Here is a 26,724-nt window from a genome sequence, read left to right as displayed (position 1 = left end):
CGTCGGCTCCAGAGCCCGGGACTCGCACCCCCCAGTCTTCCACAGCTTCCCCGCCGTGGGCGTCGCTCTCAACTGCAAAAACTAGCTCCCGCCCTCGCTGCGGGGCTGCTCCTGGGAAGGCCTCCCACAGGTAGGCGCAGTTGCTCCGCCGCTCACCTGGGGTTCCCCCGACACGCCCAAACGGAAGGGGACATCAGTGAGTGAATCAGCCCAAGGAGGGGCCTTGGAGTTACAGACAGGGAGAACAGTGGGACCCGTGGCACCTGGCTCACCCCATCCTTTCCATCGGGGCCACATCCAAACCCTTGGGGTGGAGGCAGAATGAACCCTTCCGTACACGCTTGGGCGGCTGGTTAAGATGCTCTCGCCCCCATGGGCCGCACCTTTCCGACCCTTGGAGTCAGAGGAGGTGAGGGAGTTAATTCTGGAGTGACTTTCGTTATGTGGGTTTTGGCTCACAAAGGAGACCTCAAGTCAACTGTAAAGAGCGTTAATATTTCCAGATAAACTCCTTCTTGTCATCCTTACGAGCCTTCGGACCTGGACAGTTCAGACCCACTCTACCTGGCCTGACAGCTGCAGGGCGAGACGCACCTTGAAGGCTGGGTGTCGGGCGGAGTTCGCCTGAGCATCCTGATTGCACCAGCTGGGGCTCGTAGCCAACCAAAGCAGAACCACCTGTTGACTGAGGTTGTAATTTCTGTAGAGGCTTCTACCCGTTTAACCCCTGACAGTCTCAGAAATTTTCAGATCCATTCTGGGGCTCCTGAAGGCTAGGCAGCCATGAAAGAGTTTGGGGGGGGGGGTGTGGGAGTAGAAGGTCCATGAATACTTTGAAATGTACAGAACATTTTGTGTGTATGTATGTTTCTGGAGAAAGGGTATAGAGTTTGTATCAGATTCCCAAGGGGACCTATCACCTCCCTCAAGTCACCAAGAGTATTTTAGTAGTTTGGGATGCTGGACCTCTGGCTTAGCCAGGCTTCTGATTCTGATTCCATCTCTTTGGCATATACCAAATGCCGCAGATGTAAGTCCTCTAATAGTCACTTTTAGGAATAGTGTTAAAGTAGAAGCAGAGGAAAACTAAAGGATTGAGCATTTAGGAAGAAAAAAATTTCATGAAAATTGATTTCCTAGTGAAGATTGATAAACTCTGTTTTTACAAAAATAGAGTTGACAAACAGGTGAGATTTTTATTTTTAGGTTCTTCAAACCCTAGCCACACTCCACATTGCATAGAACTAATAGAGATGAAAGAACTGGTTATATTCATCATTGAAAAAGAGGGAGAATCAGTCTATTTGTGTCAAAACCACCATGTACAACTTTGTCCCGATACATTTATATAAAATATGTGCCTTGTATTTATGTCTCCTATCTCTAAAGAACTCCAGGTGTGTGGGAGGTGAATTTAAATTAACTTTAAGAAATTCAAATACTGTAAACCTTAAAAGACCAACTCCATTTATAATCAGCGTTGACAGTAAATGTACCGCATTAAGATTTGGAAGTTCATTCCTATGAGAAATCTGTTTTCTTGGGTTATCTTGTCACACTTAAAAGTCTACTTAGTTATGTTCATCTATTTAAGACATGTAAATAGAGCAGATTCCTTGCATAATAATACTCAAATGAATCAGGACATTTCAGATTTAATTTAAATCAGAACATTAATCCTCACCCCTTCTGATAATAAAGCAGGTATTATAAATCAGAGGTACCTACAGTCTCTTGCTCAGACTGGCCCACCTATTAGAGAGATTGACCAGGTAAACTCATCCTGAGTTTCCGTATCCAGATATTGGTGACCTCCGAGCATGTCTCTTCTGTAACGTAGATTCTGCTCCACCCATGTAGATAGAAGTCCTGTGTAGTTCTGTATTTGATTCTGTGCCTAGTTGTGCTTGACTTGGAGTAACAAGTAACCCTTTGTCAGGATCGTCATTATCACCTGTTTCATCTCCACACCCACATCACTGTCCAGGTTCTTGGTCTGTCAGAATCTTTGTTGCAGTTCAGTAGGTGAGGCAGGAGTCCAAGAGCCATGTCTAAAGCTGATACTGTATGCGGGTTTACCACTCGTGCCTCAACCTGGAAAATTCTATCACAGGGAAGCTGGATGTGGATGGCACCACTGGATCCATCTGGTGCCTAAAAAACATATGTGGGATAATCCATTTAAAATATGCTGAGTTTAAGCCATGTTTCATTTATCTACCTTATGGAAAAGTTCACACAGAGCCTATTTTGGGGATCTAATAACTATATGGCTTACACATCATATAGATTCAATGTACCATACCCCTTAATTTTTACGTCAAGGGAGTTGCCTATGGTCTCTAGACTTGTAATAGTGAAGCTGGACATGCTGAGTGCTAGGTGCCAAGAAAAGCCAAGGAACTTTGTGATCAGACAGTCCTGGATACCATCCTGGCTCTTGGCTTATAGCTGTGTGATCTTGGGCAAATTAATCTCTCCAAACTATTATTTCCTCATTTAAAAAAATGACATGAATGCTTCCTTCAAAGGACTGTTGTGAGAATTATGCAAAACAATGTTGGGAAAGCATTAAGCGTGACATCTGGCCTAGTATACCATGGGTTTGCAGTTTGTGATTTTTTTCTTTCTGATTCCAAGCCTAATTACTTTTTTTCACTACAGCATACTTTGAAATATTTTCATGCACTTCTATTAGTTAGACTCCTTTTGGTTGCAAGCAACAACGACCCAATTCAAGCTAGCTTAAGGAAAAGGGAAATTTATTTCATTTTAAGGATACAAGGGTATTTTGGAACATCTCTCAGAACCCAGGATCTCAGGAACAGTGTGAGGCCAGGGAAGGGATGCTACCGCAGGGAGGGGGCTGTCTCTCTTCGGGCCACTCTGTAACTTCTTTTCTTGAGAGTCGGTGGCCTCCTCCTCTGGGTATGCCTGGCTCTCTCTGCTCCTTGGACCACATTGGGTAGGGTGGGGCCACTCACAGTAAAGGCTCTGAGCTTTCTCTGATCCAGTCCAGCTGGTTCTGCCCTTTAGAGGAAGGGCCTGCAGCTGGAGCAGTCAACAGAGGCTAGCAAGGCAAAGTCACTTTGTGGCTGCTGCAGCTGCAAACACAAGGAAGAAGCAAGCGAGAGGGGGCCAGGAGATAATTCTTAGGAAGAGGGTTCTGGGCAGAGCATCTAATAAGGGCTCCTGATGACCTTTCCATAAAAATGAGAAATGCTGGTCTGATCAGCAGTTCACAGTTAAGGGTCTTCCAAGGGCCACAGGCTGATTCAAAAATCTCAAGGTGGGATTTGGCTAGAGACAAAAAAGGAAGAAGAAATAAAAGGGATTGGCCTGTTTACTCATGCATTTCCTGTCTGTGACTCCATCACACAGAGCCCGAAAGAGCTCCATGGTCCCTATGCAATTGCCCATCATTGGCAGGACTCTGGAGGCTGGCTGCAGAGGGAGCCGGTGTGAAAGGTATTCAGGAAACTTCTCAAAAGCCAAAGTGTTTTTAGAGCCAGACAAGAAGTCATTAAAATGTTTTAAGAGTTTTTGTCTGAGATGAATGTGAGAGCATGCTGGATTTAATCAGGCAACACAGCGATGACCAAAGGAAGTGAAATGCAATCTGGGTGGATTTCAGACTTCCTTCTACCCAAAATGGATGAAAAATTGAGGTGACGGTTGAGAGAGCTAAACTGACATGCTGCCATTGTAAGTTGTAGAGTCAAGAAGAATAACCTTGCACCCTGCGATAGATGAGAAATAACAGGGTCACCTGTGTAGTCCTGGTCCCCCAAATAAATGAAACCTTGAGGATTTCCATACTTTACTGATTTCAGAGTGGAAAACAGCATTATCCCTTATTTCTGCAATGCTGCTGTCAGGAGATATGATGGGAACTTCATGGTCATAATGAAGTGACAACATTGCTGTTTTCCTCTGTGCACAGCCCATCATAAACTTGGTAAATTTGTGCTTTCTTTTCTTTGTATTTTGTTTGTTGTGTGCCTGTTGTATTTTTGTTGTGGTCTGGTAGCCATTCCTTCCTCAGTCTTGACTCCCTTGCAAACTTTCTTTGCAAGTATATTTCTTCTCTTTTATAAGATCCTTTGGTCTCCAAGTCTGCTTTCTACAGGGTGTAATAGGAACCCAGGAGACTGGTTGCAAAACCAATCCGATTTGAAAGCAGTGAACGTGGAGTCACCTGTTGTCAGAGAGACTATATATAAAAGGGGCTCAGGGAGGCATCTGCAGAATCACCCTAGGCTGTAGCTGAGAGGGAAGCGAGAACAGGTTAAGGAGAAGATATCTGCATATGTCTGAGCAAAGAGATGGTCTGGACAAAGTTGTCTATTGTGGAAATTAAAGAAATCTTAACTAAGTTGGAGTTGGGAAGGCCTGTAGGGGAACCCTAAGGCTCTATCACACATCATCAGTTACACCAAATGGGAAGAGAGGATGCCTGTATCTTGGACAGCAAGTATAACTACTTACTTTACTACTGAATGAAGATTTCTCTTCCCACCCAGCAACAGCCCAGCCAATGAGAAGCCATTGTTGCCCTGAACTGTTACTTTCTCCCAATGGATTTTCCTTTAGAACAACCCCTCCCTACTCCCCTCTTTTCTTTTCCAGATTTGCCTGTGGTCCACCATAGCACACCCCAAACTGCAATTCTTTTGGCTATTCTCCAATAAGCTCATTTTGAGATAAAATAACAGGAAAATTTGCTTTTTAAGTTGACACAATGCCTGAACAAGATAAAAGAAGTGGCAGGGCAACCTTGTAAACATTCTGGGAAGAACACAGGATGTAAAACCCAGATGAAAAACCCATTAGGGAAGAAATCATATCCCAATGAAGAAAGGACATTCCTCCCGAGTCCTTCAAGCTATACTACTTCATAAATATAAGAATCAACTAAAACGTACTCAGATATAATAAAACAAAATGAGATACAAAGCAGGATGGCAGAGCCAAGGAAACAGGATAAATCATCATCCTTACAGACTCAACAAGCTAGAAACAGCAAGGGACAGCTGGAAAATGGCTGACACCCCCTCCACAGCCCTGAGTCCTCTCACTAGACCAGCAGTTCTCAAAGTGCCATCGCAGCACCTGGGAACTTCTTAGAAATGCACATTCTTGGGCCTCAACTCTGGGCACTGGTTTAAAAGGCCCTCCCGGTGATTTTGATGTCTTCTAACATTTGAGAACCAGTGGACTGCGTTCCTCTTTCTCTTAGGCTAAAGAGTTTGGACATAGCAAAATCGCTTGGCTGGATTCCAGAACAAGACACTTTCTCACAGGGAGATCCTAACTGACTCTCTGCAAGGACAGAAATAGAGTCGGACTACAATGTCAGAGTTCATTCATTCATTCCACAAACATTTATTAAACCTTAAGCTCCAAAGCAGACATTCACCAGTTTTGGATGACTTTGTCATGGACTAGCTGGCCATGAGGCTCAGTAGCATCTGGAGGCAGGAGGGCCAGGTAGACAGGGGTCTCGGCCCCCTCTTCCACGGTCCTGGAACCATGAGCCCCTGCCATGTCCATCTTCACCAACCCAGGGCAGCATGCGTTAAGCAGAATCATGTCAGCCTTTCTTTTCTCATCCAGATGCTGGGCCAGGATTCTCGATAAGACCGTGACCCCCAACTTGGACACCCCGTAAGCGGAGTTGGGCCAGCCTTCCCTCTCATGCACTTCATTTTTTGTATCCTCCACAAACTTTTTCATGAGATCCACCAGGTCCTCCTCTGTGAGAGTCTCGCATCGGAACTTCTCCTGCAGATCTTCGCTGCAGTTTTCAAGAGCTTTTGAACCCTGTAAACTACTGATATTCACCACTCTGCCTGAAACAGAATAATAAAAAATCCAGAAGCATGTCACAAATAAACAATTATTGGTTGACTATATACCAAACACATGATTGAGTCACGGTGCAGGTTGAATTGGTGATAAGAAAAAAAAAAAAAAAGGCATAATAAATGACTCTAGGGGGCCGGCCCTGTGGCTGAGTAGTTAAGTTCACGTGCTCTGCTTTGGCGGCCTGGGGTTTCGCTGGTTCCGATCCTGGGCGTGGACATGACACCGCTCATCAGGCCATGCTGAGGCGGTGTCCCACATGCCACAACCAGAAGGACCCACAACTACAATATACAACTATGTACTGGGAGGACTTGGGGAGAAAAAGCAGGAAAAAAAACAATGACTCTAGAAGGCACCAGTGGGTTTTGACATTTTTTGGTGGTCTCCTGTTCTCTGAAAGGGAAGAATACACTTCCACCAGTAACGGGGGTTAAAGAGCAGTGATTCTCCATTAGTTGAGCAGGAGGTGGGTCTGTAGAAGGATCCCAGGGAGTTTTACAGGACACTCTCCACACACCCACCCCAGGTGCCTGTGAACCTGCTCTTCTAGGCACAGCTCCCTCACCCTGAGATTAAAGCTCTCTCCTGCTTTGCACAATTTCCTAGGGCCGGGGGCAGCCAACTCTTTATGCCCCAGTGCCAAAATCAGGGTCAAGCAATGCCTTGGGGTTGCCCTTGTCTATCCTAAACGATGGATACTTTCACACTTGGAGTGGGTTGATTCTCCATCCAAGTTTTCATTTTCATTACATTTTTAGCCCATAGTTAATAACGATATATTAATGTTCATTAAATATAATTCATATGAGTTAATATTCCTATTAATAATAACTCACGGCTACTAAAGAGACAATTCTGTCCATAAAAACAAATATGCATGCCAAAAACTAGAAAACAATTTGAAGCATTGGAAATTTGGTGGCAGTCCAAAAGCCAGGAAACGTGTGAATTTCATCCACTGTGAAAAAACACCAATTTTGGGGGGCTAGCCCTGTGGCGTAAGGGTTAAGTTTGGCATGCTCCACTTTGGCGGCCTGGGTTTGCAGGTTTGGATCCCTGGCATGGTCCTGTACCACTCATCAGCCATGCTATGGTGGTGACCCACATACAAAATGGAGGAAGATTGGTGCAGATGTTAGCTTAGGGCTAATCTTCCTCAAGGAAAAAAAGAGGAAGATTGGCAATAGAAATTAGCTCAGGGAGAATCTTCCTCAGCAAGACAAAACAAAAGAAAACACCAATTTTGGGGGACACTTCTTCCATACTATTTGGAATCCACATCCTCTGCATCCAATAGGATAACTAGATTTTATTTCATTTTCTGAGAGGTATTCACCACTGGTACACATTTGGGGGTGGGGAGTGGGGTTTCACATTCTACTGGATATCCTTGTGGGTCCAACCTGGTATGAGAGACACTGTCCTTCAACACGAGCACTCACTTATCCCCTATGTACCTAAGACTCTCTGTCTCTTTCCTTCCTTCTCTCTCTCTCTAGTAATACATAGTTCTTTCTCAACTTTTAACTTTGAAAAATTTGAAACCTACCGAGAAGTTGCAAGAATAGTTCAACACCCCCACACCCCTTACCTAAGCCCACCAATTGTTAACATTTTGCCACATTTGCTTTTTTTTCTAAGTTGTAGACAGACTTCATAAACTTTCCTTCTAAACACTTTAGTTGACGGTGAACTTTTGAAGAATCTAGGCCATTAATTTGTAGCATTTCCTTCAACTTGGATTGGCCTAATTTTCTCATGATTACGGTCACTTCAATATTTTGGCCAGGAATGGAGACACCCTCACTCTGTCCTTGAATGTGGGCACCGGTGATGTTGTGTTCTTCATTACTTTCTAAACAGCTCTGTTCTCAGTCCCTTGGCAGCTACAAGGAATTAAATTTAAAAGGGAAAGGAAGAAAGAAGAGAAAAACAAATGACAGGAGCTACTCTGTGCCTTTGGTAGAAATAAAAAACCTAAGAGGAAGATGTGTCCCCTTTGGTCTGAGGGCACACCTCTGTGAGAGAGGCCAAGGGGACACAATCTTAACAGCCAGATGGGTCCAACCAGCCCTGAGAAGGGCTGCACCCACACCACCCCCCACCTCTGCTGAGGTCCAGGTGGCCTCATGCAACCAGACACAGCCGCCCCCATTCTAGCAAGGCTGGGTAAGTAGCTCCCTCCAGTGGCTTAACAGTTGATTAACCTATTTACTCAGAATCTTGCACGAATAAGCGAGACGGGTAACTTTATTTAAAGTGATGTTATAGAGCTCAATAAAGATGGCTTTCCGATCAGTTTTCTATGGGGAGAAAGCGATTCCCTACAAATCAAGAGGTAACGATGCTCAGCGCTTTGCCCTCCAGGTAAATGTGAGGTTTATGGAAAAGTCACAAATATTCTCCATGTGTTGTAAATCAGAGTCCCACTTTGGGAAATGCTGTTACAGAAAGTGGATTAAAGGCAGTGATTCACCTGCTCTGGGTTGATCCCTGAGCCCCACCCTCCCCAAAGCGCCTTTTCTCTCTCACAATGGCTTGGTCTGCAAGCATTTGGTGCTATAATCCTTACTTCCCCAGAACTGATGACGGATCCTGATTTGACTGGAGGGTGAAGTCAGGAAACACGGATATTGTTTCCAGCTCTATTTCTACCTGGTTGTGTTCACTTTTCTGGGCCTCAGTTTCCCCCTCTGTAAACTGAAGGTGTAGGAATGTAAGGTTTCTTCAGTCGCTTGCAGCTTTCGAATTCTATGATTCTAAAATCCATAGGGAGATGACTCCTGACACTTGATAAAAGACATTCCTACAACGCAATACTATGCAGCTGTAAAAAAGAATAATGAATCTCTTTGTCCTGATCCAGAAAGAGTCCCAGATATAGTAAGTGAAGAAAGCAAGGAGGCAAACATTATACTTAATGTCCTCTTTGTGTAAAAAAGGGAGCAAAAGAAAATGCATTTAGATTTGCGTGTAACAACTTCACCCCCTTGGCCCTGGGCACTCACCAACTCCATGCACCTGGACTCAAGGCTTCCTTCAACCAGTGCCTGCAACTCTGCCTGCGGGCTTGCTTGCTTTCTTTTTTTTTTTTTAAAGATTGGCACCTGAGCTAACAACTGTTGCCAATCTTCTTTTTTCTTTTTCCTGCTTCTTTTCTCCCCAAATCCCCCCAGTACATAGTTGTATATTTTAGTTGTGGATCCTTCTAGTTGTGGCAAGTAGCACTATGCCACTGGGCTGGCCCCAATATCTTTTAAAGCTAAAGCTGAAATGTCCAAGTGAGGAGACGGATACTCTAAGGAAATAATGCAATTATCTATTTTTTCCCCCTACAGAGAAATAGCACCCCGGAGTGATTCCTGCGGGGCAGCCCCCTGGCTCACTCCTTGCTGACAAGCTGACAGTCCACATGGCTGGACTTACCGTGAGGTTTCATTATGGGTAGTAATTCGGTGCAGACATTTCTTGTCCCAAAAAAGTTTGTTTTCAGTGTCACCTCAGCTTGAATGTCAAAGGGCGTTAGATCATCAACTTTTAAAAAGAGAACGAAACACAGACAAAGTCATACATTTCTCCCTGAAATTCATATGACAGAGTGGATCTTAAATGCTTTTAGAGGAAAAACAAGCTAACTTTACAAGAATTTTGCAACCACTAGGTCTCTGGTTCTCAAACTTCAAGCACAGTATCTGAATCACCTGCAGGGCTTGCTAAAACACAGCTTTCTGGGCCCTACCCCCAGAATTTGGGACTGAGAAGGTCTGGGTGGGCCTCCAGAATTTGCCTTTCTAACGAGTTCCCAGGTGACGCTGCAGCTACGGGTCCTGAGCCACACGGAGAACGGCTGCCTTTGACCGCTGCTGCTCAAGCCGTATGGCCGTAGGAGGCACCTGGGGATTCTGTTAAAATGCAGATTCTGATTCAGTTGGTGTGGGGCGAGGCGTGAGATTCTGCGATTCCAGCACATGCCCGGGGTTGCGGGTGCTGCTGGTCCACCACACACACTTTGAGGGGCAAGGGCTTCTAGCGCACCTCAGTGTTCCCCGACGTGTTGTCCAGGAGGCGGGGTATTTATTCACAAATCCCTCAACCAGTGGCTGAGGGCTGTTCCAGGCGGGTGTGTCCGCCACATCTCGCCAGCGCTCGCAGAAAGCCTGCGTTGCAGGGTTGCAGGTGTGGGTGCACAGCGATGGTCAGTGCCTACCGCTAAAGGGATGAAGTCTTAACGCTCCACAGTTGTTCATTCTACTCCGTTCTGTCTCTTAGGTTTCTTTTTCCCGCTAGGTTGTAAGTGAAGGTAAAGTTTCTTTCTTTCTTTCTTTCTTTCTTTTTTTTTTTGGAGGAAGATTAGCCCTGAGCTAACTGCTGCCAATCCTCCTCCTCTTTTTGCTGAGGAAGACTGGCCCTGAGCTAATATCCGTGTCCATCTTCCTCTACGTTATATGTGGGACGCCTACCACAGCATGGCTTGCCAAGCGGTGCCAGGTCCTCACCCGGGATCCGAACCAGCCAACCGGGCCGCCAAAGCGGACGTGCGCACTTAACCGCTGCGCCACCAGGCTGGCCCCTAATTTCTTTTTATCCATGGCACATAGCACTCAGTCAAGTGATAGAGTAAGTAATCTCCTTGACTTTCTTTTCCCTTCAAAGGAAGATGCTACTTAAAACCACGCTTTTATGTTTGATAACAAACATAAGTTCTCTAGGGGAGGGAACCAGGCTCGCTTCCTCTTTGCCAGAGCCTATCAAAGCTCTCCATTAAACAAAGTCTCGAGTCCACTAATGTGCAAGTGCGCGCTAATCGGGTCTCGGCGATTCATTTCCTGTCCCGAGCAGATGCCTCCTGGCATCTATGAATGCGCCCTTTCAAGGAAAGCGAAAGCCCAAAGTGAGCTTGGAGACCCTTCGCAGAGAAAATGTTTCTTGCATTAGACAGAAAGCTGATGAGCTTAGCAGGGCGTGGTCCCCTCCCAGGAGGCCGGTTTTCCTGCAAACCACAGCAGCTGACAGTTCCGGGAGGGCCCCCGAGCTGCGCACAGGCCCGCACAGGCAAGCGGGCGGGGCGCGCTGTGACCGCCGCCCGCGCCCGCCTTGCTCTAAGCGAACCGCTCGGGCGACTCCGCGGAGAGCGACAACCCGCCGCGGGAGGCGAAAGCTGAGCGCGTACCGAGGGGCAGGCGCTGCCCTCCCCATCACTCAAGTGGATGGGTGGGGGCGCCTGCGGCTCCCTGCCCCGCACCCCCGGAGCACTCCAGGGACCTCCCAGCCCCACACCTACGCTTGAAGGCGATGCCCGCGTTGTTGACAAGCACGTTGAGCCCCCCGTACTCCTTTTTCAGGAAGTCGCGCAGGGCGCGGATGCTCTGCAGGTCGTCGATGTCCAGCTGGTGGAAGCGCGGGCTCAGGCCCTCCGCCTGCAGCTGCTGCACGGCGGCCCGGCCACGCGCCGTGTCCCTCGCCGTGAGCACCACGTCCCCCGAGAACTGCCGGCACAGGTCGCGCGCGATGGCGAAGCCGATGCCCTTGTTGGCCCCGGTCACCAGTGCCACGCGGCTGCAAGACGACATGGCCGGGTTGGGGGCGCACGGGGCACTTGACCGGACAGCGGACCGTGCTGTAGCCACGTGGGGCGCGCGCTGCGGGTGCCCGGGCACAGTCAAAGAAGCTACACAGAACTGAGTTCTGGGATCCAGCGCTGTGACTTCTAGAGAACTAGGCTCCGGCCTCTGTCCCTCCCTCCAAGGAGGAGCCGTCTGTTCCCGAAGATTTCGTAACGCCCCACTCCCGGGGCCGCCCCCTCCCCGCGCTGCGTGCGCCCTCTTTTGATCCCACCTCTGAGCTAAGCGGTGGTCTGCGGGTTGGAAACGTTGTCTTCCCCCAAAGCAAAACCGGACGGTGATGGGTCGACGGGGTCTACAGATTCACAGCAGTTGGACTGAAGACACTTTTAGGAGAACCCCAAAAGAAGAAAAACAAGTGCTGAGTAATTTTCTTGGGCATGCGACCGACATACACTGCAAAATAAAAATGTTCGCCTTTCTCTAAGAAGCAATGAAATTATTTAGACACTGTAACTGCTTATGAGGACATAGATACCTTTTCTTGCTTGACAGAAACTCAAGAGAACTAGAGAAAGAGGGTCCTATGAGTGGATTTACAGGTGTGGGCAGGATACGTCGCTCTATATGATGCCCAGTGCGCCCCCAAGTGGGAGGGAATGTTTATGAAGCTCTTACTGTGTGCCAAGCCTCTTTTTGGAGTGTTTTTATTTAATCCTTCCATAACTCTTATGGGCGCTGACGTGTCTGCATTTTAGCTCCGAGGATATATATATATATATATATATTTTTTTTTTTCTCCCAGTGAAATCTGTGTTACCTACGTGTGTCTAGGTGTGACAGGCAATTAGAACCCCCCTCTCCACCTTTCTTTAGAGTAATCTGTGTTTTTGATCCAAGTGTGTTTGATTAGGGACTTTTAGATTTATGAAGACATGCGATCTCATTCTGACTCAGCTTTTCCCAAGCAGAGCTTGCAAAGCTTCCTGTGCCTCTGTCACCTTGACTCCACCTTCTCCATCAACTCAACAGGTGAGGTCAGAAAGGTGAGCACCTGCTGTGTGTGGTCCCTTACTGTGGCTCAGCCAATATTTCTTTCTCCCCCCTCCCCAAAGGTTATTTGTATCTCTATTTTAAAGATATAGGGCTATTCAAGTTTTCTATTTCTTCTTGAGTGAACTTCATTCATATTTTTCAAAATTGTATAGTTCATCTAAGTTATTGACTCTATTGACATGAAGTTGATCATAACATGCCCTTATCAATCCTTTTAACATTGGTAGTGATTGCCACCTCTCTCATTCCTAATATTGGTAATTTGTGTCTTTCATTTTTTTCCCCCTGATCAGTCTGGCTAGAGGCTTACGAATTTTATTGATTTTTCTCAAGGATGCAGCTTTGGTTTCACTGATTTTTTTTCTGATTATATTTCTGTTCTAATCTTTCTTTCCTTTCTTCTTCTCATTTTGGGTTTTATTTGCTCTTTTTCTAGTTTCTTACCATGGAAGCTGAGGTCATTGATTTGAGGTCTTTCTTCTTTTCTAGTGTAGACAGTAAGGGCTATTAATTTCCCTTTAAGTACTATGATGGTGACGTTCCATAAACATTGATAGGTTGTATTTTCAATTTCAATCAGTTTAAAATACTTTGTAATTTACCTTTTGATATCTTCTTTGACCAAGGGTGTTTAGAAGTATATATTTTTAGTTTCCAACTATTTGTGGATTTTCCCAGATATCTTGCTATTGATTTCTAACTTAATTCCATTGTAGTCAGAGAGCATATGTTGTATGACTTGAATTTTTTAAAAAGAATTTTAAAAGCTGGGAGAGATATTAAAGCATGTTTTATGCAAAGGCAATAATCTCAAAGAGGTAAAAATTGGTGAAGGCGAGAAAGGGACTGATTCAAGAACCAAATGTGTGCGAAGGTGAGTTCTGATGAGATCTAGGGCTCAGGTGGGGCCTTGGCCTTGGAATCAGGCCCCTCTTGTAATGGGAGGGAAGGCAAAGTGTGTGCATCTAGTTGCTGGCATGTTGGCTGGCTCTTCTCGAGGGCATTATTTTCTCTTTGAAGGCTGAGCAATTTGAGGGCATTAGCAAGAGGGATCAATTAGGGAGGTCTGAGGAAAGAATAGCCATCTTGCAGAGTGGGAAAGTGAATTTATTAGGGAATTGGGTGGCGCTGACTAACAGAGCGGGGGGGCCCATTTGGGATCTGTGGCCATAAATGTCAAGAAGGTATGATCAGCCTCCTGCAATGTCCGCCCAGCATCCTCCAGCTGCTAGTGCAATGTACTAGTGAAATATTACTTAGTGAAGTTTGAGGGTTGGTGTTTTGCCAGGCTCACACAGCAGAGTGAAGGGTGTTTGCAAGGAAGGGATTATAGTGTAGGGCTATGGCCTCTAAGGATGGAAGAAAGGATACAAGGAAGGTGGAGATTTTGAATGAGGGAAAAACAGTAGAGTTGTTGGAATGGAGGTCTCTGAAGGCAGGGCACCCACGAGGGAAAGCCAGGTCCTGGGGGTGAGTGTGGCATGTTTTGAGGTCAAGATCTGAGAGGCTGTGTGTATGAACCACATGAAGGGGGTAGGAAAATCTTGCTGGTGTGAAGGAGGTCAAAGGACTGGGAAGCCAAAATACTGAACGGATCCTGCACATGACTCCTGACCTCATCAGAGATGAGGATAGGAATGGAGAGCAGAAGATCCCAGAGCCGTGTGCTGGCCTCCAGGTGTGCATCCTCTGCTGTGACTGTCCTGAAATTCTTGATTTTTTGACAAGGGTCCTCACGCTGGGCCCTGAAAATTGTGTAGCAGGTCCTTCTCACATCAATCAATGAAGGGATGTGAGGGGTGGTTTGGGGGACATCTCACTCATAGCAGTGGCTCCCCAAATTTTCACGTTAGAATCCCCTGGGGATCTAAAAAAAAAAAAAAAAAGCACTGATGCCTGGCTCCCATCCCCAGACATTGCAATTTAATTGGTCTGGGGTGTGACCCAGGCATTGGGAGTTTTAAAAGCTCTCCTAGTGATTCCAAATGCAGCAAATAGGGAGCCACTGGGTTATAGTAACGAGGAGGGTGAATTGATTAAGAATGACACAATCTTCAAAAGAGCTGGGGTTTTTGAAAGAGAGGAGAAAGAGTTTGGAAATGACAGAGGTTTTGTGTAGACAGAATAATGCCCCTCCCTCCCTCAGATTTCCACATCCTGATCCCCAGAACCTGTGAGTGATACTTTGCATGGCAGAAGGGACTTTGCAGATGTGATTAAATTGAGAATCTGAGATGAGTAGATTGCTCTGGATCATTGTGGTGTGCCCAAGGTAATCACCAGTTTCCTTATTACCGGGGAACAGGAAGATCAGAGTCACAGAAGGGGATGTAAGACAAAAGCAGAGCAGAGAGAGAGAGATTTGAAGATGCTACACTGCCAGCTTTGCAGATGGAGGAAGGGACCAGGAGCCAAGGAATGCAGGTGGCTTCCAGAAGCTAGAAAAGGCATGGAAATGGGCCCTCCCCTAGAGCCTACAGAAGGAACACAACTCTGTTGACACCTTGACTTTAGGACTTCTGACCTCCAGAACTGTAAGATTATATGTTTTTGTTAAGCCCCCAGGTTGATGGTAATTTGTTACAGCAGCAATCAGAAACTAGCAGTTATCACGGAGGATTCCCACCTCACCTGCAGGATGGGGGGAAAACACCCTTCATTTCTGTCCAGTACAGCATATCACACAGCATTTGAATGCTGAACAAATCTTTTAGGAAAAGGACTGGTTTAGGGAAGAAAACTTTGATACATTCCAGAGGGTAGAGAAAGAACAAATTAAAGGGAAAAAGCCACTCAATACTCTCTGTCTTGTGAAAAACCTGACCTGGTTGGTAGATGTGTCTTTCCTGAAAGCAGAAGTGATGAGCAAGCTCCTGTCACTCACCCACATTCCCACCATCTAAACAGCCATGGGTACCTGTTCAGAAGAGATATGGGTTCTGGTGGTCTTTTACAGCTGTGATTCCTGTTGAACTGGCTTTGCACTCACTGTCCCTTCGTATTTCCTAAGTCATTAGGGTAACAAAGCGTTTACCAGCAACATGGTGTGTTCAGGGTTCTTCTCCTTCAAAGGACTGTCGTCATCTAGGGCACTGGATGTGCACGGCATGCATCCATCCGCATCCCTCCAGGAAATACTTGAGCACCTGTTAGGTACCAGGCCTGGTTAGGAGTGAACAGTCGGGGGGAGAAGCTCCCTGCCCCCGTGGAGCTGCTCCCAGCTCTGCTGCTTACGGGCTGTGTGGTCTTGGGCAAGGTTTACAATTGCTCCGTGCCTCAGTTTGCTCATTTGTAAGGTGGGAAGAATTATAGTGCCCAGCTCTTATGATTGCTATAAGGATTAAATGAGTTAATATTGTAAAGGTGCTTAGAGTACATGGGAACCTGATGTAAATGTCTGCTGTTATTAAATTCTCCAGCAAGGGGAGATGGACAGACATCTAAAACCAGCACATTCATTTGCTTACAGCTATTTTTGAGGTCCTCCTGGAAAACAGGAGCAGTGCTAGGCACGATCATGACTCTGGCCACATTTCTTTGCTAGAGGCAGATAACGTAGGCAGAGATGGGAGACAAGGAGAACCTGTCTCCAGCCTCACCTTAAAGGAAGCACTGTTGACTCCCATCAGCTTCTCAGAACATTTGGGTTGCTGAAGGCAGGCCCGGGCAGGAATGGGGCCCATTGTCTTTCTAGAAGCAAGATTCAGGTCAGGTTCCTGAGTCAAATGAAGAAGTCAACAGACAGCTTGGTAACTGCCCTCCTGCTCTTCTCCATCCTCCATTCTTCAACCCCTGTCCTGCCCAGGGGTGGACAAGGAAGTGGTTTAGGATCAGAACCGTGGTGCCACGTGAGTGCCATGGAAGGTGTTGGGGAGAAGGCAGATCCTGGACGTCTCCCCTCACTTTGCTGCAGGCCCACCTTCCGCTCCTATGGCGCTCTCCTGGATGCTGAGGATGGGGTCAGCCAAGGTCCCAGGAGGGCTTGGCCAGGCAGGCAGGAGGTGGGACAAGCAAGTGTGAGATGGCTATTCTTTCTTACTATACTTTTTTTTTTTTTATTATGGTAAGGAACACATAACATAAAATACACCATCTTAACCATTTTTCAGTGTGCACTACAGCAGTGTTAACTATGTGGGTATTATTGTGTAGTAGATGTCTAGGTTTTTTTCATCTTGCAAGCCTGAAACTCTATACTCCTTGAACAACGCCTCATTCCCATACCCTTGCCCCTGGTAACCACATTGTACTTTGTTTCTATGAATTTGACCACTTTGGATACCTCATCTAAGTGGAATCATGCAGTAATTGTCTTTTTATGACTAGCTTATTTCACTTAGCATAATGTCCTCAATTGAGGTTGATCCATGTTGTAGTATATAACAGAATTTGCTTCTTTTTTTAAATTAAAATTTTTTTTAATTGAGTTCATAATAGTTTACATCATTGTGAAATTTCAGTTGTACATTATTTCTTGTGAGTCACCATATAAGTGCTCCCCATCACCCCCTGTGCTCGTCCCCAACCTCCTTCCCTTAGTCACCCCTGAACTGTTTTCTTTGTCCGTGTGTTTGTTTATATTCCACATATGAGTGAAATCATATGGTGTTTGTCTTTCTCAGACTGGCTTATTTCTCTTAGCACAATTCCCTCCAGGTCCATCCATGTTGTTGCAAATGGGATGATTTTGTCTTTTTTTATGGCTGAGTAGTATTCCATTGTATATATATATATATATATACCACATCCTCTTTATCCAATCATCAGTTGATAGGCACTTGGATTGTTTCCATGTCTTGGCTATTGTGAATAGTGCTGCAGGGAACATAGGGGTGCATATGCTACTTTGGATTGTTGATTTCAAGTTGTTTGAGTAGATCCCCAGTAGTGGGATAGCTTGGTCATATGGTAGTTCTATTTTTAGTTTTTTGAGGAGTCTCCATGATAGTTTCCATAGTGGCTGCACCAGTTTGCATTCCCAACAGCAGTGTATGAGGGCTCTCTTTTCTCCACACCCTCTCCCACATTTGTTATTTTTAGTCTTGGTGATTTTAGCCATTTTAATAGGCGTAAGGTGGTATCTTACTGTGGTTTTGATTTGCATTTCTCTGATGATTAGTGATGCTGAACATCTTTTCTTGTGTTTATTGGCCATCTGTATATCTTCTTTGGAAAAATGTCTGTTCATATCCTCTGCCCATTTTTTGATCGGGCTGTTTGTTTTTTTGTTGTGCAGTTATGTGAGTTCCTTATATATTATGGAGATTAACTTCTTATTGGATATATGATTTGCAAATATTTTCTCCCAATTGGTGGGTTGTCTTTTTGTTTTGATCCTAGTTTCTTTTGCCTTGCAGAAGCTCTTTAGCCCGATGAAGTCTCACATTTATTTTTTCTTTTGTTTCCCTTGTCTAAGACATGGTATTTGAAAAGATCCTTTTAAGTTTGATGTCAAAGCATGTACTACCTATATTATCTTCCAGGACTTTTATGGTTTCAGGACTTATCTTCAAGTCTTTGATCCATTTTGAGTTGATTTTTGTGCATGGCGTGAGATAATGGTCTACTTTCATTCTTTTGCGTGTGGCTGTTCAGTTTTCCCAACACCATTTATTGAAGAGACAACCTTTTCTCCATTGTATATTCTTGGCACTTTTGTCAAAGAGTAGCTGTCTGTAGATGTGCAGTTTTATTTCTGGGCTTTCAGTTCTGTTCCATTGACCTGTGTGCCTGTTATTGTACCAGTACCATGCTGTTTTGATCACTATGACTTTGTAGTACGTTTTGAAGTCAGGGATTGTGGTGCCTCCAGCTTTGTTCTTTTTTCTCAGTATTGCTTTAGCATTTTGGGGTCTTTGGTTGCCCCATGTGAATTTTAGGATTGTTTGTTCTATTTCCGTGAAGAATGTCATTAGGATTCTGATTGGGATTGCATTGAATCTGTAGATTGCTTTGGGTAGTATGGCCATTGTAACTGTGTTTATTCTTCCAATCCATGTGCATGGAATGTCTTTCCATGTCTTTATGTCATCCTCTATTTCTTTCAACAATGTCTTACAGTTTTCATTGTATAAGTCCTTCACCTCCTTAGTTAAATTTATTCCTAGGTACTTTATTTATTTTTGTTGCGATTGTAAATGGAAGTATATTCTTGAGTTCTCTTTCTGTAAGTTTGTTATTAGAGTACAGAAATGCAACTGATTTTTGTCAGTTGATTTTGTACCCTGCAACTTTACAGTAGTTGTTAATTATTTCTAATATTTCTCTATATAAGATCATGTTGTCTGCAAACAGCAAGAGTTTCACTTCTTAATTCCCTATTTGGATTCCTTTTATGCCTTCCTTTTGCCTAATTGCTTTGGCCAAAACCTCCAGTACTATGTTGAATATGGGTGGTGATAGTGGGCATCCTTGTCTTGTTCCCGTTCTCAGAGGGATGGCGTTCAGTTTTTCCCCATTGAGTATGATATTGGCTGTGGGTTTGTCATATATGGCCTTTATTATGTTGAGATAATTTCCTTCTATTCCCATTTTGTTAAGAGTTTCTTTTTTTATCATAAATCGCCGTTGGATCTTGCCAAATGTTTTCTCTGCATCTATTGAGATGATCATGTGGTTTTAAGTCCTCATTTTGTTAATGTGGTTTATCACGTTGATTTGCGGATGTTGAACCCTCCCTAAGTCCCTGGTATAAATCTCACTTGGTCATGATGTATGATCTTTTCAATGAAATACTGTATTCGGTTTGCCAATATTTTGTTGATGATTTTTGCATCTATGTTCATCAGTGATATTGGCCTGTAGTTTTCCTTTTTTCTGTTGTCCTTCTCAGGCTCTAGTATCAGAGTGATGTTGGCCTCATAGTATGTGTTAGGAAGCGTACCATCTTCCAAAATTTTTTGGAATAGCTTGATAAGGATAGGTATTAAATCCTCTGTGAAAGTTTTGTAAAATTCTCCAGGGAAGCCGTCTGGTCCTGGACTTTTATTTTAGGGGATGCTTTTGATCACTGTTTCAATCTCTTTACTTGTGATTGTTCTATTCAGATTCTCTATTTCTTCTTGATTCATCTTTGGGAGGTTGTAAGAGTCTCAGAATTTATCCGTTTCTTCTAGACTGTCCATTTTGTTGGCATATAGTTTTTTGTAGTATTCTCTTGTAATCCCTTCTATTTCTGTAGTATCTCTTGTTATTTCTCCTCTTTCATTTCTAATTTTATTTACCTGAACTTTCCCTTTTTTTCTTTGTAAGTCTGGCTAGAGGGTTGTCAATTTTGTTCATCTTCTCAAAGAACCATCTTTTTGTTTCATTGATCCTTTATACTGCCTTTTTTTGTTTCAATTGCATTTATTTCTGCTCTGATTTTTATTATTTCTCTCCTTCTGCTGACTTTGGACTTTGTTCTTCTTTATCTAATTCGGTTAGGTGTGGTTTGAGATTGCTTATTTGGGATTTTTCTTGTTTGTTAAGGTGAGCTTTTATTGCAATGATTTTCCCTCTTAATACAGCTTTTGCTGCATCCCTTATGAATTGGTATGGTATGTTTTCATTTCTCTGCAGATATTTTTTGGTTTCTCCTTCAATTTATTCAATGATCCATTTGTTTCCTTCAGATGTATTCTCAGAAGTGGGATTTCAATTTTTAAATTTTAGTGATACCCTCATACTGTTTTCCATAGTGGCAGCACCAATTTACATTCCTACCAACAGTGCACAAGGGTTCCCTTTCCTCGACATGCTTGCCAACTCTTGTTATCTCTTGTCTTTTTGATGACAGCCATTCTAACAGAAGTGAGGTGATATCTCATGGTTTTGATTTGCATTTCCCTGATGATTAGTGATGTCAAGCACCTTTTCGTGTACCTGTTGGTTATTTGTATATCTTCTTTGGAAAAATGTCTATTCAGGTCCTTTTCCCATTTTTAATTGGATTATTTGATTTTTTTGTTCTTGAGTTGTATGAGTTCTTAATATATTTTGGCTAGTAACCCCATGTCAGATATATGGTTTGCAAATTTTTTTTCCCATTCTATTGGTTGTCTTTTCATTTTATTGATGGTTTCCTTGCTGTGCAGAAACTTTTTGGTTTGATGTAGTCCCACTTGTTTTTTTTTATTCCTTTTACTTTAGGTATCATATCCAAAATATCATTGCCAAGACCCATGTCAAAGAGCTTTTTTCCTATGTTTTATTCTAGGGTTGTTTTTTTTTTTTCAAAGATTTTTAATTTTTTTCCTTTTTTCTCCCCAAAGGCCCCCAGTACATAGTTGTATATTCTTCGTTGTGGGTCCTTCTAGTTGTGGCATGTGGGACGCTGCCTCAGCATGGCCTGACAAGTGGTGCCGTGTCCTCACCCAGGATTCAAACTGGCGAAACCCTGGGCTGCCGCAGCAGAGAACACGAACTTAACCACTCAGCCATGGGGCTGGCCCCTATTCTAGGAGTTTTATGGTTTCAGGTCTTATATTTAAGTCTTTAATCCATTTTGAGTTAATTTTTGAGAGTGGTGTAAAATAGGAATCTTTCGTTTTTTTTACATGTGAATATCCAATTTTCGCAGCACCATTTATTGAACAGACTGTCTTTTTTCTGTTGAATATTCTTGGCTCTCTTGTCGTCTATTGGTTGACCATATATACATGAGTGCGAGGGCTATTCTTGAGGCCACATGGTGGCTATCCCTATGGTACCCTAGAATTGGTTTCTCGCCTCAATGTTCAGGGAGACTCAGGGAAAAGGATGCTAGTTATTGTAAACGCCACAGACTTGGAGCAAGACATTCTCCCTGAAAATGTGGTATGGACATTTGTTTAAGTGTGCTGTCTGAAAAGCTGGGTTCCATGCCTGAAAGGGGCGTTGGCCACACGCATGGTCAGTAGAGAAGTGTTTCTGGAAGGCTGGGGATCTTTAATACCCATCAGGCTGGTGAAGCACCTGAGCTAGGAAATGTGGATCTAAGGGCCCTCAGCTTTGTCCTTGAGACCCACATCACTGCTTGTTCTAGAGCAGTTTTGCCAAAGCTGGGGAAAAACAGCCATTCTTGTACATTTCTGGTGAGAATGTAATGTAGTATTGCCTCCTTGGAGAGGAATTAGGCCCTGTCTGTTGAAATTAAAAGTATGTACCTCTTCCTGGAAGAGAAACTGTTGGAGGAATTCATCTTACAGATACCTTCCCCTGGGTGTGAAATGACAGTGGGACAAGGATGTTCTTTAAAATCAGCTCCCAGCCAAGTTGCTAGAAAGGTCACAAATTATCCAGCAAGATGATAATGGTTGTAAATTTTTTAAAGTGATAAATTATAACTTTTTTTACCATCATTAAAAAGGTACAAGTATTTAAATTATATCTGAACACTGTGTGTCTTTCTCTGTAAACTTCGGTAATCATTTTGGGCCCAAGTTTATGCGTATGTGGTATTTGGTGGTGGACACTGCCCTCTGGTGGTCTAGTGGCTACACTTCACGGCATCTGGATCCATTTCCTGTGGCTGTCATACTAAGTACTACAAACTGGGGGACTTAAAACATTAGAAATTTATTCTCACAGTTCTGGCGGCTGGAAGTCTGATATCCAGGTGTCGACAGGCCCACGCTCCCTCTCAAGGCTCTGTCAAAGAATCCTTCCTTGCTCTCCCAGCCTCCGGGGGTCGCTGGCCATCCTTGGCGTTCGTTGGCTTGTGGCTGCATCACTTCAGTCTCTGCCACCTTCTCTCCTGTGTGTCTGTGTGTCCTCTCTTCTTCTTACAAGGACACTATTCATTGGATTTAGGGCCCTCCCTCATCCAGTATGACCTCATCTTAACTAATTACATTGTAAAGATCGTATTTCCATTTCAGGCCACGTTCTGCAGTTGTGCGCGGACATGAATTTTGCGTGGACATGAATCAGCCTCCTACAGGATCTTTCTTTAACTTTTCTGTTGATTCGTTTCAGTTAGTCTAATAAGTGACTTAATGCTGATTTGTTTATCACCAATAAGGATTCTTGCCTGCGTGTATAACATTTAGTTTTCTTTTGATGTAATTTTGCCTTCATATTCATTCTTTTTCTATCATCATGAGAAATTATATATATCTTACATTTAGTTTTCTTTTGATGTAATTTTGCCTTCATATTCATTCTTTTTCTATCATCATGAGAAATTATATATATCTTTACTGTTGTTTTTTGTTATCTGGCATTAGGTGTCTCTAAAGAAAACTTAATTGGACTGTTAACTTTCTCTTCCCTCCGTCCCTTTCTCCCTTCCTAGATCTTTAAATAAATGGGAGCTAATCTTGATTGAGTTCTTGCTCAGAGCCAGGTGCGGTTGTCAGCCCCTCACACTGCACCTCATTCCATTGTATCCCCAGGCTCCGTATATTGTGGAGCCAAGCTTGGGGGACCCCTTTTGAAAGCAGACTTTAAAGCATCAGGAATCAGGAGCCACACTGACTTTCTTTCACGGCTGTCTCCTGCTTTCTGCTCCTTTCTGTTTCACCTGGTCATGAGTACACCTAATTATCAGGGGTCTGCAGAAGAGAAGATTCTTTAGCAGTCATTTTTGGGAGACATTATGTTCCTTGGGAAAGAATTGTGTCGCTTTCAGGAGATATATGTATCGTCTGCTATTTAGCAACTCTTGTTCTTTGACCTTTCCCTTTTTAAAAAGCTTTGAGATTTAATTCAAGTACTGAACGATGCACCCATTTAAAGCGTACACTTCAGTGGTTCTTAGTATATTTACAGAATTGTGCAACCGTCACAATAAATTTAGAATATTTTCATCATCTCAAAAAGAAACACCATACCAGTTAGTAGTTACCCCCATGCCCCCTGCCCTAGGCAACCACTAAGCTATTTTCCATCTATAGACTTGCCTATTCTGGACATTTCATATGAATGGAATCATAATATATGTCGTCTTTTGTCACTGACTAGTTTCGCTTAACATGTTTCAAGGTTCATGTTGTAGTATCTTCTTGGCTTTTGAAGTTCACATTTAGCAAATCTATTCTTGATAGAATTTTAGAATGAATATAAAATTATTAATATATATAATTATTATATATTTTAATATATAATTATGCACAACATATAATTATTCATTTATAACATATATAATTTTAACAATTTATAATTTAGTTCATAGAAGGATTTCTTTCCAAAAGTATTAATTGAACATAATAAAGTTGATACAGTAAAGGCATTATAGACTTTATGGCTTTAGAAAGTAATTTTTCAAAATAATACCTAAATATTTTGTCAATTTTTCAGAATTTAAGTAAAACATTTTAATATTCTATTTTGCTCATCTATGCTTAGTTTAAAAAATTAATTTATTTTAAAGTCTTCTTGAAGTGACTGATGCAAAATATATTTTTTGAAATACCAAATTTCTGAAGCTGTAAAAGTCTTGAATCCCTTAAGTACTTTATATCTAAATAGAATTTTATAGGTATAGTTCCCAATCACTAAGTTTTTTTTTCCAGGAAGGTTGGCCCCAAGCTAACATCTGTGCCCGTCTTCTTCTATTTTACATGTGGGACACCTGCCAAAGAATGGCTTGATAAATGGTGTTAGGTCTGCACCCAGGTTCTGAACCGGCAAACCCTGGGTTGCCAAAGCAGAGTGCACGAACTTGACTGCTATGCCACTGAGCTGGCCCCTCCCCATAACTAATTTTAATTAAAACTTAAAAATTAAAGTAATGTATTAGTAACATACGGTTGTATAACAAATTACTACAAAACTTAGTGGTTGAAACAGGAAACATTTATTTTCCCCCCGTTTCTGCAGATCAGGAACTTGGGAGTGGCTTAGCTGGGTAGTTCTGGCTCAGGATCTCTCATGAGGTTGCAGTCAAGATGTCAGCTGGGGCTGCACTCATCTGAAGGCTTGACTGGGGCTGGAGGATCCCTTCCAACATTGTTGACACATATGTCTCTTGGTTGGAGACCTCAGTTCTTAGCCGTGTGACCTCTCCATGAGCTGCTTGGGTGGACTCAAGATGTGGCAGCTGGCTTCCTCCAGAGCAAGTGATCCAGGAGATAGTGAAGAAGACTAAAGCCAAAGTGTCTTTTATGATCTAGTTCCATAAGTTACATACCATTACTTTGCCACGTCTATTGGTCACTCAAGCCAGCTCTGATACAATGTGGCAGGAGGCTGCACCAGGGTATGAATAATAGGAGGCAGGGATCACGTGACAAGTCTTAGCCAGCTTGTACGAGCTGGGAAGTCATCTGACTCTCCAGACTGACAATTAGTCCAAAAATATTTTAAAGTTGTTTATTACGCAGTAAAGATTAGGTCAACTCTGTTGGTTTTTTTTTTTAAAGATTGGCATCTGCATTAACATCTGTTGCCAATCTTTTCTTTTTTTTCTTCTCCCCCAACCCCCCCCCCCCCCCCCCCCAGTACCTAGTTGTATATTCTAGTTGTGAGTACCTCTGGTTTCACTATATGGGACACCGCATCAGCATGGCCTGATGAGCGGTGCATGTCCACACCCAAGAACTGAACTGGTGAAACCCTGGGCCGCCGAAGTCGAGAGTGTGAACTTAAACACTTGGCCATGGGGCCGGCCCCTATTTTTTTCTTTTAACTGGCATTTGAACACTTGAACTTAAAGAATATTGCATGGACCATGTGCAAATGTATTTTATATATGTGTGTATACATATATAAAAATGAATATTTAAAAATTTTGTGTATTTAAAGCAAAAATTCGACTTTTGAAAGAGAGTTTAGAAATTGTGTACTGGCAATCACTAGTCAGTCTTATAAACTGAATCATGAAGAAGAATTATACACTCAGTAGAGTAATATCTGCACATGCTTGAGGAAAGGCTTCATCATTATTTTGAAATACAACTATGCTGTTCAATATGGTAGCCATCAAGCACATGTGGTTATCAAACACTTGAAGTATAACTGGTCTAAACTGGAATGTGCCATACATGTTAAAATTTCAATCACTTGGTACAAAAAGTTATAAATTATCTCATTTATATTTTTCATACTCATTACCTGTTGCATTGATGATATTTCGGTTGTGTTGGGTTAAATAAAATATGTTAAAACTAATTTCACTAGTTTTTTTCACTTTAGTGTAACTACCACAAAATTTAAAGTTACATGTGCTTGCATTTGTGGCTTACATTCTACTTCTTTTGGAGAGTGCTGATTTGAAATGGAAAAGTTTGGTTGGATTTAAAATCCCTTTGCAATATCACAAGAAAACGTTAATCTGTGAATAAAAGCCAAAGCTACTAGATTTAAAGAATAGGTTGGTTCCTTTGAATCATGAGATAAAGAGATTGGATTATCTGAAATCTGCTTAATGGCAAGAACAGACAAGTTTTGGAAAATGGGGAAAAAGTCTCCTGTTTGTTACTGCCTATATGTGAAAATGAAGTTTCTGATCAATGGTTACTCTAAAAACATTTGAAGAGATCATCTTTTAAAAAACACTATGTTTATAAGAATATTTATAACATGGGAAAATGCTCAAATTTTGACATTAAATTTAAAACGTTATATGCAGTATTATGCTATTTGAAAAGAGAATTATATATGTAATTTAATTTCCGAAAGGAAATAGACCCAAAGATTAGTAAACATTATCCCTGGATGATTAAAAAAAAGTCATTTTGATGAGGTATTGCATATACAGTTGGATTTCTATTGGTGAATTTGCCTCCTCAATAAAATTTGTTTGTAACTCCCAAATCAATACTCATAATGCTTTCCCACTCATTTGCAGATATACACAGTGTGGCAAAAATTTGAGTCACCTGAAGATGCGCAGGTTCCCAGCTGAGGTAACAAAAGAAAAGTGACAGTCTCTGTAATACCTGTCCTACTCAAACTATTCCAAAAAATTGAAGAAGACAGATTGCTTCCTAACTCATTCTGTGAGGTCAACCTAACCCTGACTCCAAAACCAGGTAAGGACAACACAACACAAAGAAGGAAAATTACAGATCAATATTGCTAATGAACATAGGTACAAAAATCCTCAATAAAATATTGGCAAACCAGATACAACAATACATTAAAAGAATCATACACCATGATCAATTGGGATTTCTACCAGGGATGCAGGGATGGTTCAACACCCAGAAATAAATGTAATAAATGACATTGACAAAATGAAGTATAAAAATCACATGATCATCTCAATAGATGCAGAGAACGTGTTTGACAAGATCCAACATCCATTTATGATAAAAACTTTCAATAAAATGGGTAT

At 42.8% G+C, this 26,724-nt stretch overlaps 1 protein-coding gene across 1 annotated transcript; it reads right to left on the bottom strand.

Annotated features, from left to right (window-relative positions):
- Positions 1 to 5,355: 5,355 nt before the first annotated feature.
- Positions 5,356 to 11,590, bottom strand: LOC124231554 (carbonyl reductase [NADPH] 3). The gene is made up of 3 exons (XM_046648348.1): positions 11,150 to 11,590; positions 9,295 to 9,402; positions 5,356 to 5,852 (listed from the first exon to the last, which is right to left on the bottom strand). Exons 1-3 carry the CDS (start codon positions 11,436 to 11,438, stop codon positions 5,416 to 5,418), a joined length of 834 nt encoding a protein of 277 aa, XP_046504304.1. The 5' UTR covers positions 11,439 to 11,590; the 3' UTR covers positions 5,356 to 5,415.
- Positions 11,591 to 26,724: the final 15,134 nt, after the last annotated feature.

Source organism: Equus quagga, chromosome 21 (genome assembly GCF_021613505.1).
Source record: "Equus quagga isolate Etosha38 chromosome 21, UCLA_HA_Equagga_1.0, whole genome shotgun sequence".
Taxonomy (NCBI): Eukaryota; Metazoa; Chordata; class Mammalia; order Perissodactyla; family Equidae; genus Equus; species Equus quagga.
This window is presented reverse-complemented; position numbering and strand designations above follow the sequence as displayed.

What these genes read in the sequence shown, in the direction of transcription:
- LOC124231554 (XM_046648348.1), bottom strand. Translation starts at nt 11,438, where the DNA reads ATGTCGTCTTGCAGCCGCGTGGCACTGGTGACCGGGGCCAACAAGGGC. An exon ending in CGCGGGCATCGCCTTCAAGC is followed by an intron (nt 9,403 to 11,149) that starts GTAGGTGTGGGG and finishes TCTTTTTAAAAG; the next exon opens with TTGATGATCTAACGCCCTTT. An exon ending in ACCCATAATGAAACCTCACG is followed by an intron (nt 5,853 to 9,294) that starts GTAAGTCCAGCC and finishes ATTCTGTTTCAG; the next exon opens with GCAGAGTGGTGAATATCAGT.